At 42.2% G+C, this 16,285-nt stretch overlaps 1 protein-coding gene across 2 annotated transcripts in view; it reads left to right on the plus strand.

The window, feature by feature from the left end:
- Positions 1 to 15,973, plus strand: part of MEGF10 (multiple EGF like domains 10) — a 94,224-nt gene extending 78,251 nt beyond the window's left edge. Inside the window, exons 16-24 of one of the 2 annotated variants that reach the window (XM_066614730.1) lie at positions 720 to 848; positions 1,759 to 1,887; positions 4,208 to 4,336; positions 8,558 to 8,794; positions 10,332 to 10,459; positions 10,568 to 10,691; positions 11,009 to 11,053; positions 13,794 to 14,000; positions 15,813 to 15,973. In XM_066614730.1, coding sequence (XP_066470827.1) covers positions 720 to 848; positions 1,759 to 1,887; positions 4,208 to 4,336; positions 8,558 to 8,794; positions 10,332 to 10,459; positions 10,568 to 10,691; positions 11,009 to 11,053; positions 13,794 to 14,000; positions 15,813 to 15,973 — 1,289 coding nt within the window. The remainder of the gene's footprint in view (positions 1 to 719; positions 849 to 1,758; positions 1,888 to 4,207; positions 4,337 to 8,557; positions 8,795 to 10,331; positions 10,460 to 10,567; positions 10,692 to 11,008; positions 11,054 to 13,793; positions 14,001 to 15,812) is intronic. The other variant, XM_066614731.1, reaches the window with a different exon arrangement.
- The last annotated feature ends 312 nt before the right edge of the window (positions 15,974 to 16,285 follow it).

Here is a 16,285-nt window from a genome sequence, read left to right on the forward strand (position 1 = left end):
ATCTGTGATCCCAACCCTGTGAATAGGTTCCAACAAAGGTTATTTAGCATACAGGATATGTATTTTGGTGTTGCAGTTTTAGTGGGATTGAACATTTAGATTATGTTCCTCCCCACTGTCAGCATGTGTGGCTGATATGGTTGACATGAATGCTGAGATGCTCCTACTCCACGGTCATCAGGGTGAGTCAGAGTTTCTCAAAACCAGTAATCGGGGCACTCCAACACCACACCCAAAATCACTCCAGCAGGGCAACTGTTACACAGTAAGGTGAGTAGTAAACCAACAGAATCCCTATCCTGTCTCATCCATGGAACATTATTTGAATGAAAAACCTTTGACATACATGGAGAAAGCAATACACAAGTTCTTTTAGCATCATATGGAGATGCTCTAAGCAAAAACCAGAACAGGCATGTTGCTCTTATCAAAGGACTTTAGGAGATAACCAGAAAAAAATGAGAACTATTCAATATTTTACTTGTGCTTTTTTTCCATTTCACAGTTAGCTCACCCATGGATTCAATTAGAAAGCATGGAATATAAATTTAGGTCATGTACTACAACAGAGATAAAATTAAATATAGCCAGTGTTTAAAATGACTGATGAATACTGTTCATGTGTTATGTTCTTATTTGAGTTTTTATGATGAAGGTTCACAATTAACGGCTCAGTGCTTTTGGCCAGTGAGACTAATTATGAAATTTGATTGTTTCAGCTTGCCCTCCTTCTCACTGGGGCCCAAACTGTATCCACACCTGCAACTGTCATAACGGAGCTCGCTGTAGCGCCTATGATGGGGAGTGTAAATGTATGCCAGGGTGGACTGGTCTCTATTGCACCCAGAGTGAGTCTTTCCTCATTTATCTTCTAGAGCAGGGTGTCCAGTGTTCAGTAGCACAGACACTTATAATTCAGGAACAGCTGCTGTTAGCCAGAAGAGAAATATATATTTGCACTATTAGCCTGCCTTTTGAGTTTTCACTGAAGGTGGAGTTTCTGATCCATTCACGAGCTAACACTGGTAGAAAAGTGAGTAGTATGCATATGCTGAGGCAAGGTGCTCAGTCTTTTTTAATCTCTCTGAGCAAGGGCGTCATGCCTTTGATCCAAATTCCTTCAATAATGTTGAGAATGAAGTTGGGTTTTCTACACATCTTCAAAAGAGGATCTGCACTGAACCCCATTCACTCATAGTTACAACAGCAGTATTATTATGGCCAAGTTTTTCCTTTCTCAAACAGGAAAACTTCAAAATGACATACTGTTACAGAGCCATATGGCTGTTCTGTGCTGCTTGAACCATCAATGCTTGAGTTCTTTTGCTTACTGTTTTTGAGTATTGATCACTTTCCATGTAACAAACCCTCTTTAGACTGAAATGGAATCTCTGTGTGGGGCTCAATCACAATGAGTTGTTTTTTTTTTTTTTTACTGTTTTAGCTTCAGAATCTTTTCTGCAGAATATATCTCCAAATACCAATATCATTCAAAAGCCTCCCTGTTTTTTTTTCCCACTTGAAAGATTCCTCAAAATCTCACTACTTTCATTAGTCTTTCTAACCTGTCTGTCACTAATATGACTGATCTTGCCAGTGTAATTTCTCCAAAATAGCATTCCTTATTTGGAATATACATAGGACTTCATGGTGGGAAATAGTTTATTTATTTATTTCAATGTTATACCACCACATTATTTTTTTTTTAATTTTTAATAGGCTGCTTTACTCTTTTCCTTTTATTCCTTTCTACTGTAGGATGTCCTTTGGGGTTTTATGGAAAGGACTGTGCATTAATCTGCCAGTGTCAGAATGGAGCCGACTGTGATCACATCTCAGGACAGTGTACATGTCGCACAGGATTTATGGGAAAACACTGTGAACAGAGTAAGCTGCAAACAAATTTCTTGCACCTTGATAATGGAGAAAATGCAGAAGTGAATCAAACCTTACCAGGCACCCCCCTCCCAATGTAGACAAACCTAATTATATGAATGCTTTCATATCAACAACTAGTAGAGTATTTCTATAGGACAGATCTATAATAAAACCCACTGACTTCAATGGGACAGTTCCTACTAAGAGCCCATATATTGAGCAATGTATGTGCTGTGGCTGCAGCACCAGCACTGGGTGTCATAAAACCTCTGTAAACCGCTTTTCGACACTACACAAATAAGCGGTGATGGTGGGAATGTTCCCTATACCCCGAGACCTCCGGTGTGCTCATTTGCAACACCGGGTACAGTGTGGGCCTAGCAGCCCCACTGCACCAGTGCTGCATAGGATTGGGCTGCCTGTGTGCTTAGGGGCTTTGGTCTTGTTCCTATTCTGTGGAATTAATAAAAACTAAAGTACATAGTTAAATGTTTCTTTAATTTAACTTTATTTCACTGGAACTTAGTTTCAACTAGATTTTTCTTAGGCCATGTTCAGGATTTTAAAAACTGTCTACAGAGAAGGGACAGTAGACAGTGACGGTGAAAATATTTTTCTTCTGAACTTCTGTACTCCTATTACTGCTCTGAAAACAGCTCTTTTGACATATTGTGAAGCATCAGCAAATAAGTGTATTTGTACAGCCTATGTATTATCAGCACAAAATATTTAAAATTAATAACTGAAAACTGGACTCCAATACAAATACAATCTTATCAGCTGAGAGGTGTATTCTTGTATGATGTCTAATACTACAAGGGAAACTTCAGTTTTTTTCTTTTTGTTCAGTGAATTTACTGTCTATCTCTCATGTATCTTTCTACCTATCTGGCGACCTGAGTTTTAGTAGAGGTTTCTAAGAATCCTGAATGAACTGTATACCTTATAAGGCAATACTGTATACTTAAATTATATTTTCTCCACATTTGTAAAAACATTTTAACACATCTGGTTGGAGACTGATTCTTTGTGGAACTGGCACAATGAAATATTGCCACCTGGTGGTGACATACAACATCTGCAGCGAACAGAATCTTAAGTCCCATTGAGCTCTTCTTTCAAAACACCTGCTCCGTGAGCCAAAGGCATCCTGTCAGCAGTGTACAAAACACATCTTACGATGATGCAATCAAAAATCCCATCTGCATCTAAGCCTGGGAAACTAACCTCAGGTAACAAAATGGCATGAATCAAAGGTTACTGCATGGTTCTCCACCTTTCAGTGAAGAATATGCAATAACTTCCCAGAAATACAGTTTGGCTAATTCCAAAGTGGTATACTATACCTGCCACATTCTACAGAAACAATAGCTCATACTCCATTTATTGTTGGAAAACATGCATGTTTAGTGGGCATGTCAGCAAATTCCAGAATCTTGGTACATAGAGCTCAGAAAGTGTAGAAATCTCTTACAAAGCATGATTAGCTTTCTAATTAGTTCCTGAAAAGTATTTATGGCTGCTGATGGTATGCACAGTGTGCTGTTGGTCACCATTTTGTGTATGCTGCTGTGAGAGCACAGGCAAGTTGTTGGAAGCAATCAAGTTCCCAGATATATAAAGAGTAATTAAGAAAAATCTGTGATTATGTCAAGGCTATCCTTGCAATTATGTAAACATTTTAAGCAGATAAAATTCTTTTTAAAACAAACAAACAAACAAAAAACACAATATCTGGTCTCTCTCTCTCGCTTTTTAATAATGTCCTATAGGGAAAAAAACCCATTAAACCTAACTTACATCAAAGCATATCATTCTTATAATATGAACCCTAATGTGTATTAGTTACATGCTTGTAGAACATATTTGCAAACCAAAATGTTTTTGTTACTGAATTGTTGTTTTGTCTGCTGTTTGGGAAACTGAAATGTTTGATAATGGCCTATTATAGAAGTCTCTTTCTGTAGAGCCATATGTAAAGTAGTGCAAAAGAAGTGCAAGGTGCTTAACTGCCTCAAACTGTGAAACCCTGTTCATGCCCCATTTTAAAATGGGAACTTCTTTGAAAATCCATTGACTTTGATTTAAAAGACTGAAGAGCACTTGGGGTTTCCATTAGTAGGTGTGTCACTGCAAAGCTCTGAAGGTATGGTGTAGTGTGCTTTCATTTTCTGTAGCTGACAAGTTGAAACTCCCAGTTGCAGACAGAGTTCTGTCTTAGGGGATCATGATCACAGTCTATAATAATGAGAAATGCCAAGTACCTGAATACAGTCTGGAATAGTTTAAAAAGCAACATCTACATCTGAACTTCTTTTATTTGCTACAGAGTGCCCCCAAGGAACATATGGCTATGGCTGCCGGCAAATATGTGACTGTCTGAACAACTCAACTTGTGACCATATCACAGGAACCTGTTATTGCAGCCCTGGCTGGAAAGGAGCAAGATGTGATCAAGGTAGTATTTTTGTATAATGCCAAAATAAGTGAGCTTTTAAGTGCTCACATGGGCACCACAAGCATCTCAAAGCAGAGGGAAACAAAAACTCTTTCTTTTTAGCTTTTCCAGGGAGAGGAACAAGACTTACAGATATGTTTGCTTATTGCCTTCCCTAAAAAACGTGTGGCAGACTGTGATGCTGCATTCAGTCTACTTCCTCTTTGTTTTTGGGTAAATGGCCTAGGTTGCCCTCATACTCTATTTGGAAAAGGAATAAGTCAGCACTTCAGGGAGAATGCAGAGTGGGAAATTGGCCCCTAGAGGCCCAATTTAGGGAAGACAGGCATTTTCCTAAATTCTTATCCCCACTCAGCATTTTAAATTTTGCCTTTTTTCCACTGTTATATTTCTATTCCATCATTGTGTAAAAATGTAGTATATTTTACTTACAGTAGTTGCATACTTTTTACACAGAAGATAGTCTGCTAAGTTTACAGCCCAGTCCTATCTAAATCCCACCCACAAATGCACCACACCACTGTATTCTATGGGGGGGGGGGGAGGCAGTCCCAGAGGTCTCCTCTGGGTAAGTGAACATTTGTTCCCTTGCCCTGGGGGTAAGCCTCCACTGCCTGAATGTGCCTACTCTACAGTTTTGTTGGTGCAAGTCAGGGTGGACCAGGCAGGGCCTCTGAGAGGAATTTTATCAGGGGGTACAAAGTTTCTTTGGGGCCCCTTTGCAAAGGGGGAGGGGTGAAAGAGCAGGGGTGGGTGGTGATGGACAAGCAGAATGGGGCAGGGAGGGGCAAAACAGGGTGGGGGGAGGGTGGAGACAGCTGGAAAAGTCTTCTGAGCCCTGGTCTATCCAACCACATGGCATTGGCAGATAGACATAGTAATAAGGAAAACCAAACACACTCCTAAGCATATATGGCTTGCCAGTAGCTGCAGCTGCATGCTCGTGTTCCCAGCATCCCATGCAGGCCACAATAGAACAGATGGGAAAATGTGAGATCCCAAGAAATTTCTGGGCCCCTTCCTTTGGCTCCTGGGCCCCCTTTTTGACCCTGGGCCTGGGTACAAATTACCCCCTTCACCCCCCTCTCCTAGGCTGGCCTCCCTTCCTGACCTTGACCCACTGCCCTCCCTACCCTACTCTCTGTCCTGTTCCTTCCACTTCCTGCATTGCTCTGCAATTAATACTACATTTCAGGTATCTTGAAGCTTGAATGGAATTACTGTATTTTTCGCTCCATAAGATGCACTTTTTCCCCCCAAAAAAGTGGGGGCAAAAGTGTGTGCGTCTTATGGAGCGAAAACTGCAACGCTGCAGGCGTTCTCAGGGACAGGAGAGCCTCCTCGGCAGGCAGCTGCGGTGCTTCTGCGTGGACCGGGTCCTGCCTCCCCGCCGCCTCTGCGTTCCCACGGCCAGCACCGCAGCTTCTCCGGGGCGGGACCTGCCCCTGCGCCGCGAGTGCTGCAGCGGCCTGGAGGGGAGCAGCGCCGCCTGCTCTGGCCCGGCCCGGCGCCTCTTCAGACCCCTGCCCCGCCCACTCACGGAAGAACTCAGCCACGATCTCGGCACTGCCCTGCAGGGTGATGCCCTGCTCCCAGCTCTGCTGCTTTGCCATCAGGAGGGGGGAAGGCGCCTGGCGGAGAACAAAGCCCCTCAGCCTTCCTGCCACCCGGTTCAAAACTCAGCCCAGCCCCTTCAAGTCTCGCGAGAGCGCAAACCGCCCGCGTCGTCTCTCAGCCCAGGTCTTCACTGAGCAGGCGCACCGGGGGCAAGGTCCTCATTTGCGCAGGTGCCACAGGGGGAGGGCAGGCTCGTAAGTGTTGCAGCCTGGAGCTTAGTGTCTGAATCCCGCCACGCCACTGCGCATGCACCAAAGCTAGGCTTCAGTAGTGGTTTTTATGCAGGGATGGGCTGGGTGGGGAGGCAGGAGAGGTAGAGCCTCCCCATCTGGGGTGTGCAGTGGGTGGGGGGGCAGGTGAGGCAGAACCTGCCCCCCAGAGTCCTTTGAAAAGCGGTGCCAGTCTGAGGCACCCAAGCACCCCACAGAGCAAGGAAGGAGGGAGTACAGAGCGCGTGTCATTGATTTAAGAGTATGCTCAGTGCAGGTTAGTGCAGGTTATTGGTCAGTGGTAATGCAAATGGTCAGCGCTCAGTGGTAACACAAATGGTCAGCGCTCAATGGTAATGCAAATGTTCAGCACTTAGTGACAACGCACTTGCAGAAAAATACTACAGTACCTCATTCTACCAGTGCAAGGATGATAAAGCCGAAAAAGGCTAGCATATAAAATTCCTTTTAAACTAGAGGTAGTAAAATATGCTAAGGAGCATGGAAACAGAGCAGCGGAGAGACATTTTGGGCCTCCTCCAACTGAAAAAATGATTAGAGAGTGGAGGAAACAGGAGGATCAGCTGCAAAAAGCAGATAAAAGTACCGGTAAGCACACTTTCCGTGGGCATGCTGCAAAGTGGCCACAGTTGGAGGTGGACATGAAAGAATGGATCATACGTCACCGGAATAGTGGCTTCTCTGTCTCGACAAAAATGATCATATTTGAAGCGAAACACATTTCTATAGAGAAAGGCATTCAAGATTTTACAGGATCACGATCATGGTGCTACAGATTTATGAGGCGATATGGTCTTGCTATGCGGACCAAAACTAGAATTGCGCAAAAAATGCCAAAAGAATATGAATCTAAGATTCTGTCCTTTCATAAATTTGTTATTGATGCTAGGAAGAAAAATGGCTTTGAAATTGGCCAGATTGGGAATATGGATGAAGTCCCGCTGACCTTTGATGTGCCATCTAATAGGACTGTAGATCTGAAGGGTGCCAAAACCATCACTGTGAAAACTTCAGGGCATGAGAAGACCCATTACACAGCTGTGTTGTCCTGCTGTGCCGATGGCACCAAATTGCCACCCATGTTGATTTTCAAAAGAAAAACATTTCCAAAAGAAGTGATTCCGTGAGGAGTTGTTGTACATGTACATGAGAAAGGATGGATGGATGAAAATGGAATGAGAATATGGGTTGAAAAGGTGTGGTCCAAACATCCTGGAGGACTTCTGAAAAAACCTGCCTTATTAGTGCTTGACCAGTTTAGAGCACATAGCGAACCAACAAAAGAGTGCTTCAAAGAAGTGAAGACTCATCTAGCTGTAATTCCCGGAGGTCTTACCAGCCAGTTGCAATCTCTTGATGTTTCCATCAACAAGCCATTTAAGGTCTTAATGAGAGAAGAGTGGAACAAATGGATGGCTGCTGGTAATCATGATCTGACATCTACTGGACGAATGAAGAGGCCCACCATCACTCAAGTTTGTGAATGGGTGAAAACATCATGGGACTCAGTAAAGGAGGAGATCGTTGTACAGTCATTCAAAAAATGCGGCATTAGCAATGCCTTAGATGGAAGTGAAGACGGTATCTTATATGAAGACAGCGAAGAAAGTGATGTCAGTGATTGTTAGCAAATGAGCTTCATAAATTCTGACTCTAGCGATGATGAGTTCTTGGGGTTTCCAGAAAACTAGAGTACTCAAACCTTTAAGTCTCTCCATTTGTTAATGACAGTGATAATGGTTCTTAATGCCACTGTTGACTGCTGTTCACTTTACATGGTTCAAATGTTATTCTGTTATAGTTTATTAAATATTTTATTACACTATTTGGTTCAGAATATTTTTTTTTCCTGTTGTCCTCCTCTAAAAACTAGGTGTGTCTTATGGTCAGGTGCATCTTATGGAGCGAAAAATACGGTATTAAACCTTTCAGTTTATTTAAAAACTAAATTATCATTCTATATAATCACAAAAAATAACATTAAAAGGTTTTTTTCCTTACTGCAAAAAATATTCCAGCCCTCCTTTCCTAGTGCTTATATTTTGAGTGTAACATTCCAATGTATGATAAGAAAACTGTCCAAATGAAAATCTGTGTAACAGAAAAATATAAAGAGCATTCAGATGAAACCAGTTTCTACAACAGTGTAACCAAAAGGAACCTGCAACTTAAACAAATTCATGCAAATATGCTTCACCGGCATAGCTGTCTTTTTTAAAGTATAGATTTCCAGAGAATGTTGGCTGACTGATGCTTTCAATATGTTTTCAAATATATTTAAAAGTTGTAAAGAAAGTTAAAGCTGTATGTTTCATGCATTTTGTATTCTTTCTGTGCATTTATGAGTGGATTTTAATATCTTCTTGTTTTCCAGCTGGTGTAATCATTGTAGGAAACTTGAACAGCTTAAGCCGCACTAGTGCTGCAGTGCCTGCTGATTCTTACCAGATTGGGGCTATTGCCGGCATCATTATTCTTGTCCTAGTTGTCCTCTTCCTGCTAGCACTATTCATCATTTATAGACAGAAGCAGAAGGGGAAGGAGGGAAACATGCCGGCTGTTACCTATACACCTGCCATGAGGGTCATCAATACAGACTATACCATTTCTGGTAAGAGCACAATGGTGTGAACCTTAATCACATCTGTATTAAGCACTCATTTAAACAAAAGAAGGTTTTATTTTCTTGATTTTTGTATCTGTTTGTCTTTAAGCTTTTTTGGATGTGTGTTCTGTGTATTTTCATGCATTTACTACAGGTGGTGAAGGACACTTAATTGCACCATCAAATTACTTTCTGATTTAGAGCCCAATCCTAAACAGTGTGTGCAAGCTCACTGCAGGCGTGCAGTTGCAAACATGCAGTAAAGCATATTTGTGAGCCCTTGGCGCTGACCCGGCACAGGGCTAGCGCGGTGGAAAGCTGATGCTCTGCTGCTTGGTGTTCACCTGAACCACCAGGTGGCAGAGAGGTAGGTGGGGGCATGAGGGAAGGTGAGGAGGAGGTATTCTGGGATGGGGGAGGGAGGGGAGGAGGCATTCCGGGAGAGGGAGCGGGGCGGGAGAATGGTGGGACTGATGTAGCTCTGCTGCAATGGATCCTGAGCAACATGTCAGGCCTCATGGCCTGACACGGAGGCTCTTGATTCTGCACCAGCCTAAGGGCTGCCACAGAATTGAGTAGCCCCATTGCAGGGATACTTTCCTTATCTGGAGGAAAGGACAAAAGTCCCCTTCTCACAAGGAGCCACTGGTGGCTGCCTGGTGCGCTTAGGATACCGCAGCAGACATCTTAGGCGCCGCGGGAGCCCTGCATGCTGGAAAGTTTAATATTGGGCTGTGAGAGGCATTCACTTTCAGGAGGAATGGGAATTGATAACTACCTTAATCTCCCATAATCCTTCCCATTTCCATCAATACATCATTTCGTAGGTGAAAAATAAGCAGCACCATTAATGTGCCTTTCCATAACGCAGCTACATTGACAGCTACGTCGAACAGCTTCCCAAGCAATGTCAGGATCGGGATGGCAGCCTGCTGTTTCAGATCTTGGTTTAAGGGAAGTTCACTTGAGTGCTTTGTCATGTCAATGAATGGCTCAGCTGTGGTTAAAGGAGCTGAGAGGAAAGGGGTACGGTGGGGATTTCCAAAGGCTGTCTCCTTATTTGCTAACTAGCAAGCAAACTGAACTGTTAAAAAGGAGCCAACACCACATCTGCTTTGGCTCATAAAATCAGAGACTTTGGGAATGGAAAAAATATATTGGACTTTGTCTAGAACTGCATATACATGCTTATCCAGAAATAGGTCCCACTGAACTCAATGGGACTTACTTCTGAGTAGACATGCATAGGAGTGAGCTATAAAGTGAGGTTAAGACATTGTTGAAACTTCCATGCAAGAAAAAGAATTACGTATGTACGTATGTAGTGAGATTAACCAATTTCAAGAAGCTTGTTTTCATGTATATAGAAAGAGACCAAATTAAGCTCTGGAGAGGGATGTTAGGAGCAAAAACCAATGATTATTTATGACATCAATCCCTATTAAAGTGTTTTAGTCCCAGCAGAGCTCATGCCAGTAGTGTAAAGTCAAGGATGAGCTATAATAATACTACAGGACTCACATTTCATTCCTTTTCTTTTCAGAAACAATTCCTCACAATAATGGTGGAAATGCCAACAGCCACTACTTCTCCAATCCAAGCTATCACACTCTAACGCAGTGTTCAAACCAAACCAATGTCAACAACATGGACAGGATGACATTGGCAAAGGTAAACATAGAGTAATATTTCCTGTGCACATACAGTATTTTATATAAGACAAACATGACTGCTCAGTTGTTATCTTCATTGTGTGCTACCTTCTTTTATTTAAAACAGTCAAATAACAACCAACTGTTCGTGAATCTTAAGAATGTGGATCCTGGGAAGCGAACTCCTGCCATGGAATACACAGGAACACTCCCCGCTGACTGGAAGCATGGAGGCTATCTCAACGAGCTTGGTATGAAAATAAAATAATTGTCCTGTTTTGGACAAGATAGTGTAGACGTCAGAACAAGAGTTGTATCCCCAACCTTCCCTTTCCTCTTTATAAGAACACAGTTTTGTTTTTTCTGCTCTCCTAGAATCAAGCACTTGGGGCATTTGACTATTAGTACATGCATACTGATTGACACATACTTTGGGCTGACCCCTAAGAGCCCTTATGTCAACCTCTCAGTATTCAGAAACATGCAAAATTTGCAAGAGATAGTTCCAAGAATGTCATGTTGCTGTTCCCAACATGTTGTTAGTTCTTGTTTCTCTCCATTTTCACAGGAGCTTTTGGAATTGATAGAAGCTGTATGGGGAAATCTCTGAAAGGTGAGCTTCTACTTCCTCACAGATTTAACTATACTGTGATCCTGTGAATAGATTCAAGCAACAAATATTGCAGCATTGCTGATGTTAAGCAGGTGCAGACCTTATTCCGTCCCCGAGAAGGGACACTGCTAGGAGTTCCATGGAAGAGTGGGGTTTGAGCTGAATAAATTAATACTTAAAAAATGAAATATCACAATATATTCCTAAACCATGAAATAATTTATGTATTTCATCTCTAAATAATGTCTGTTTTATTATCCTTAGCTTTTCAGCTGAGATAAAATTTTTCTCCCCCCCCCCTTTCAATCAAAAGTCTAGGAATTTTTTCTGAAAAGAGTGAACACAAACTAAGCAGCACTGAAATTATTGACTAATTTAATTGTTTAGTTAGGGTACATTTTCTTTTGATACAATCCACTAACTTCTGCAAATTCAGAATAGTTCTTCATAGGAAAAAAAAAAAATCATTATGTTGTGACCTCCTTGCTATTTGCCTGTACTTAAGCTTTCTTGTGGAGGTGGGTTGCAGTGGCTAGTGTTTGTAAAATAAACCACCTTTAAAACACAGTAAAACAAAGTGTACCCCAAAACATGATAAAATATACCTCTGACCACATGGAAACAGAGAACATAAAAATTTATGAGAGAGAGAGAGAGATCAACACTTTGCACTTCCATCTGGTTATTGGGGACCATAGCATGGATGGAAGTAAAAAACAGATGAATGGCACAACAATGGGGCAGGAGGTCTGGTCTAGAGGGTAGAGCCTTCATTTGCCTGAAGATTAACATCCACAAGGTCGCCAGTTCGAGGCCACCGGCACCGTGCGACCTTGAAGCAGCTGACAAGCTGCAGCTGAGCTGTTCCATCTGCTCGGAGCGTGGGAGGATGGAGGCCAGAATGTTAAACCAGATCGGAGTGTAACACCTTGAATGTAGTGGTTCTTGAAAGAAAGAACCTTCTTTCAATTTGTAAAAATCCCTGCGTGGATTTAATAAGCCTGCCTATGTAAACCGCCTTGAATAAAGTCTTGAATAAAGACCAAGAAAGGCGGTATATAAATACTGTATATTATTATTATATTATAACCTTATTTAGCTTGCAAATTTATTTTGGCCAGTGAAAAACGTAAATAACTAATTATATAACACATGCGCGTGAAATCTAAATAAACAGAAATAAAAGAAAAATAAGCATTTGTCCATGAATGTCATAGAAGGTTGGGTGAATCGGACAAAAGAGGAAAGAACATGGACAAAATTTGAAATGTGGTTATACATTAATTAAAAACAGCTGAAAGAGCAAAGTGATGGAAGTCAAATGGATGAAAATCAAGGTGTTGCTGTAAATAAAACTACAGAAGCATCAAAAGTTAATCCACCACATGGTGACATGTACTGTCAAATAACATTATGTAAAATGATTTCCATTGTTTGTGCACACATGCATGTGTGTTCAGTTCTCAAGCATTTTTAGGGCATTATGGAACATTTGCAATAGATACTAAGGGAACAAAAGAGCTGGAGATATCTTGCTAGTTTGTTTCACTGTTGTTGGCATCCTTCAGTCTCGGAAGACTATGGTGTCACGCTCTGAATGGTGGTTCTGGAACAGAGTGTCCTCTCCAGTGTGTGAAGCCTGGGTAAAGTAGGTATGGAGGATAGGCTGTTACCCATGCAGCAAATCCCCCCTCTCCACGTCGCTGAAATGGTCCAGTGGAAAGGCAGAGGCCAATACGGTTAGTGCCAGCGGCGTCGCAGGAGTTGCCAGAATGTGACTGTGTTCAGCCATGAACTGCCTCAGGGACTCCGGCTCCGGATTTTGCCTCGAGGTTGACTCCTGAAGCCTTTTCCATAACTGGATGTAGCCACAAGGCAGTGGAGGTTTGGGATCAGAGTTTTCCTTCTCTCAGATGAGCTGCCTTCCCAGGCTGACGAGTCCCATCTACCCGGTGGCTGTTTAGTCGCCTCTTACGACAAGTACAGCCAAACTGAGGGCCTATTCTTATCCCCAGCCCCCAGGGGGTTTCACTGTGTGTTGTTGTATACTGTAAGTCAGTATTTCTCAAACTGAAGGTCAGGACCTACTAGGTGGGTCACAAGCCAATTTCAGGTGGGTCCCCATTCATTTTAATATTTTATTAATATATTAGACTTGATGCTACCCTGATACGTGACTGCATTTGGGGAAATGTTACAGACCTGTACTTTTAACAAGTTACTATGTATGGGCCCAATCCTATCAAATTTTCCAGCACCAGTGTAGCCACAATGCAGCCCCAAGATAAGGGAACAAATGTTCCCATACCTTAAGGTGACCTCTGTGACTGCTGCCCCATGACAAGATGCAGTGCATGCCCCATTGGCACAGCAGCACCGGCATTGGAAAATTGGATAGGATTGGGCCTATATTCTCTTAACAATGATAGTAAATGGGAGTAACCTCTGGGTAAGTGCGGGTAAGATTGCAGCCTATGATTGTTAAACATTTTCCTGCTTGACGATGTCACTTCCAGTCACGACATTACTTCCGGTGGGTCTTGACAAATTCTAATTCTTAAAAGTGGGTCACAGTGCTAAATGTTTGAGAACCACTGCTGTTAAAATGTGGAATCCTCAAAATAAAGGGACATCTGTTAAGAAGCAAAAGGATTCTAGAAGGAAGGAATGATTTGTTTTTCCCCCTATAAATTTCCCTGTACATCACCACCAAAAACATTCTTTTTTTGTGTGTTTTCAGATTTAGTGAAAAGTTCTGAATATAATTTAAGTAACTGTTCCTTAAGTAGTTCTGAAAATCCCTATGCCACTATTAAAGATCCACCAGCACTCACACCAAAAAATTCAGAATGTGGGTATGTTGAGATGAAGTCACCAGCACGGAGGGATTCCGCCTATGCAGAAATCAGCAATTCTGCTTCAACCAACAAGAATGTCTATGAAGTGGGTAAGTTCACCCCAGATAAATTCCCCCTGAACTGAATATGAAACAGAAACTTATCACAAAAACAAATCAATGTAGACAAATGAGTGCTGTAGCAGTGAGTATCTGCCACATTATTAAGCACCATCTGTGCACATGGCACTTTACAAAGAATGAAACTGCAGGTCATTGCCCCAAGTGGCTCACAATCTAAAACAGTCACAAGGAAGAAGGCAGAGGAAGGGAAGGAACTTGGAGGCCAGGACAGACTGAGGAAGAACAAGGAAATAGCTGATATAATGTAGGCTTAGATACAAAAATGAAGTGTGACCAATGGCCCAATCCTATTCCCCCTCCTCCACCGGCATAACTAGTGTTGCACCTGTTACAGCAGTTGCAAAGCAGCCTCTACTAGTGTTCGCTGCAGGCCTGCTGGCAAATCCACGAAGACCCATAAGAGTAGGTGAACCCATGTAGGGGGTTGAAGAGCGGCTGGGAGGGGGTTGAGCATGGCAGAGGCAGACAGAAAGGGAGTGGGTGGACTTAAATGGGCATTGAAGGGGCAGGGAAGATGGTGGATCAGGCCCAGGAGGTGGAGGGACTGGCGGCAGCAGCATATGCTAAATCCTGACCCTCTCCTCAGGTTTGATCCACCTTCCTGGGTCAATGTGGACTTGTACCTGTGATCAAGCTGGCACAAGTCCGAATCAATTCATTGTGGCTGCTGGGGTTTACTCAAGCAAGGGAACAAATGTTCCCTTCCCTGAGGAGACTTCTAGCAGCGAAAAATCAATTGCAAGGTACAGCAATAGCTGCATCTGTGGTGCTGCACTGCTGTGTGGAGATAGGGCTGTAAGAGGGAGGGCCAAAGGCTCACAGAAAAGGTGGGTTTTGAGGAGGGACTTGAAGGAAGTAAAAGAGATGGCATCATAGAGGCTTTCAGGGAGGCAGTTCCAGGCACAAGGGGCATCAAGAGAGAAAAGTGTATTGTATTTTTATATTTTTATGTGTTGTATGTATTTTAAATGTTGTTAGCTGCCTTGGGTGCCCTTTGGGGGGAAAGGTGGATTACAGATCAAATAAATAAATAAATAAGGTGGAGTTGTTTGAGAGAGCAGAATGCCTTCAGAAGACCAAGGATGGTGAAGCTGAAAGAGTGAAAGCCATAGGCAGGGATGTGTCAAAATATAAGAGCAGAAGCATACAGGGACCAAGACTGTAGACAGTTTTAAAAGAACAAGATGCCTGTGCTGGATGCAGAAGCAGACTGGAAGCCTGTGTAGGATTTAATGATAATTATGCTCTTTAACTGAGACATGCCATTTTTCAACACCTTAGTGAAAAGAGTATCTTTCCTGATCTCCTGCTGCTTCTTTCCCACATGAAAGCAACAAATTTAGGAAATGAGTCCCATTTTAGAAATTACCATTACTCTACTTTCTAATGGAAGGGAAGGAATTGGTAGAAGAGGCTGCAAAGCACTCGTATGTCAACTTTACAAATTATGGCTTTGAATTAGGGAAATGTTTTTATAAGATTTGTACTGTTGTCATTTCTACCCCATAAAACTAGGTACTTTTTCTCATTATTTTGAAGTGAGGGATCTTCAGCTCTAGTTATGCAGCTATAGTGACATTTTATGGTCCGCTTTGGCATGATTATACATTCTGGTGCTATACATACATTATAGCATACTGGGAACTATGTGGGGTGCGGGACAATCTTCATTTGAAAACACAAAGGAGAATAGTGTAACTAGTTTGTTAAAATTCATTAAATGTTGTGATTCTTCCCCGGTTCAGAGCACCAATGTATGTATGTGTTTTTAACTCGCAGAACCTACAGTGAGTGTTGTCCAAGGAACATTTAGCAACAATGGACCTTTCAGCCAAGACCTTTATGATCTACCAAAAAACAGTCACATTCCCTCTCATTATGATCTGCTGCCTGTTCGAGATAGTCCTACATCTTCAGAGAAAGATGATGGCAGTGAATGACATCTGATGAGCATATTGAAGCACAGGTGAACTCTTATGAAGAACTGACACCTCGTTATCCTTCTCCTCTATTTTTCCATTTCTGTTCAGTGGACATTTGCTGTACAGGAGTATCAAACTCTGGTTTGTATACATGGCAGAGGGATAGATATCAAGTTGGGAAGACCTAGATATTTCATGGCAATTGATTTTTTAAGAAAATGATATGCCAAACAGTAACATTGCAGCGTATTGGCTCAAAGGTAGAAGCTTGCACAGCAGTTCTGGTGCCAATTGCATTGCTGTTCTTCATAAAAGATGACAAATGTTTCA

The sequence above is a fragment of the Tiliqua scincoides genome, chromosome 2 (assembly GCF_035046505.1).
Source record: "Tiliqua scincoides isolate rTilSci1 chromosome 2, rTilSci1.hap2, whole genome shotgun sequence".
NCBI classification, from domain to species: Eukaryota; Metazoa; Chordata; class Lepidosauria; order Squamata; family Scincidae; genus Tiliqua; species Tiliqua scincoides.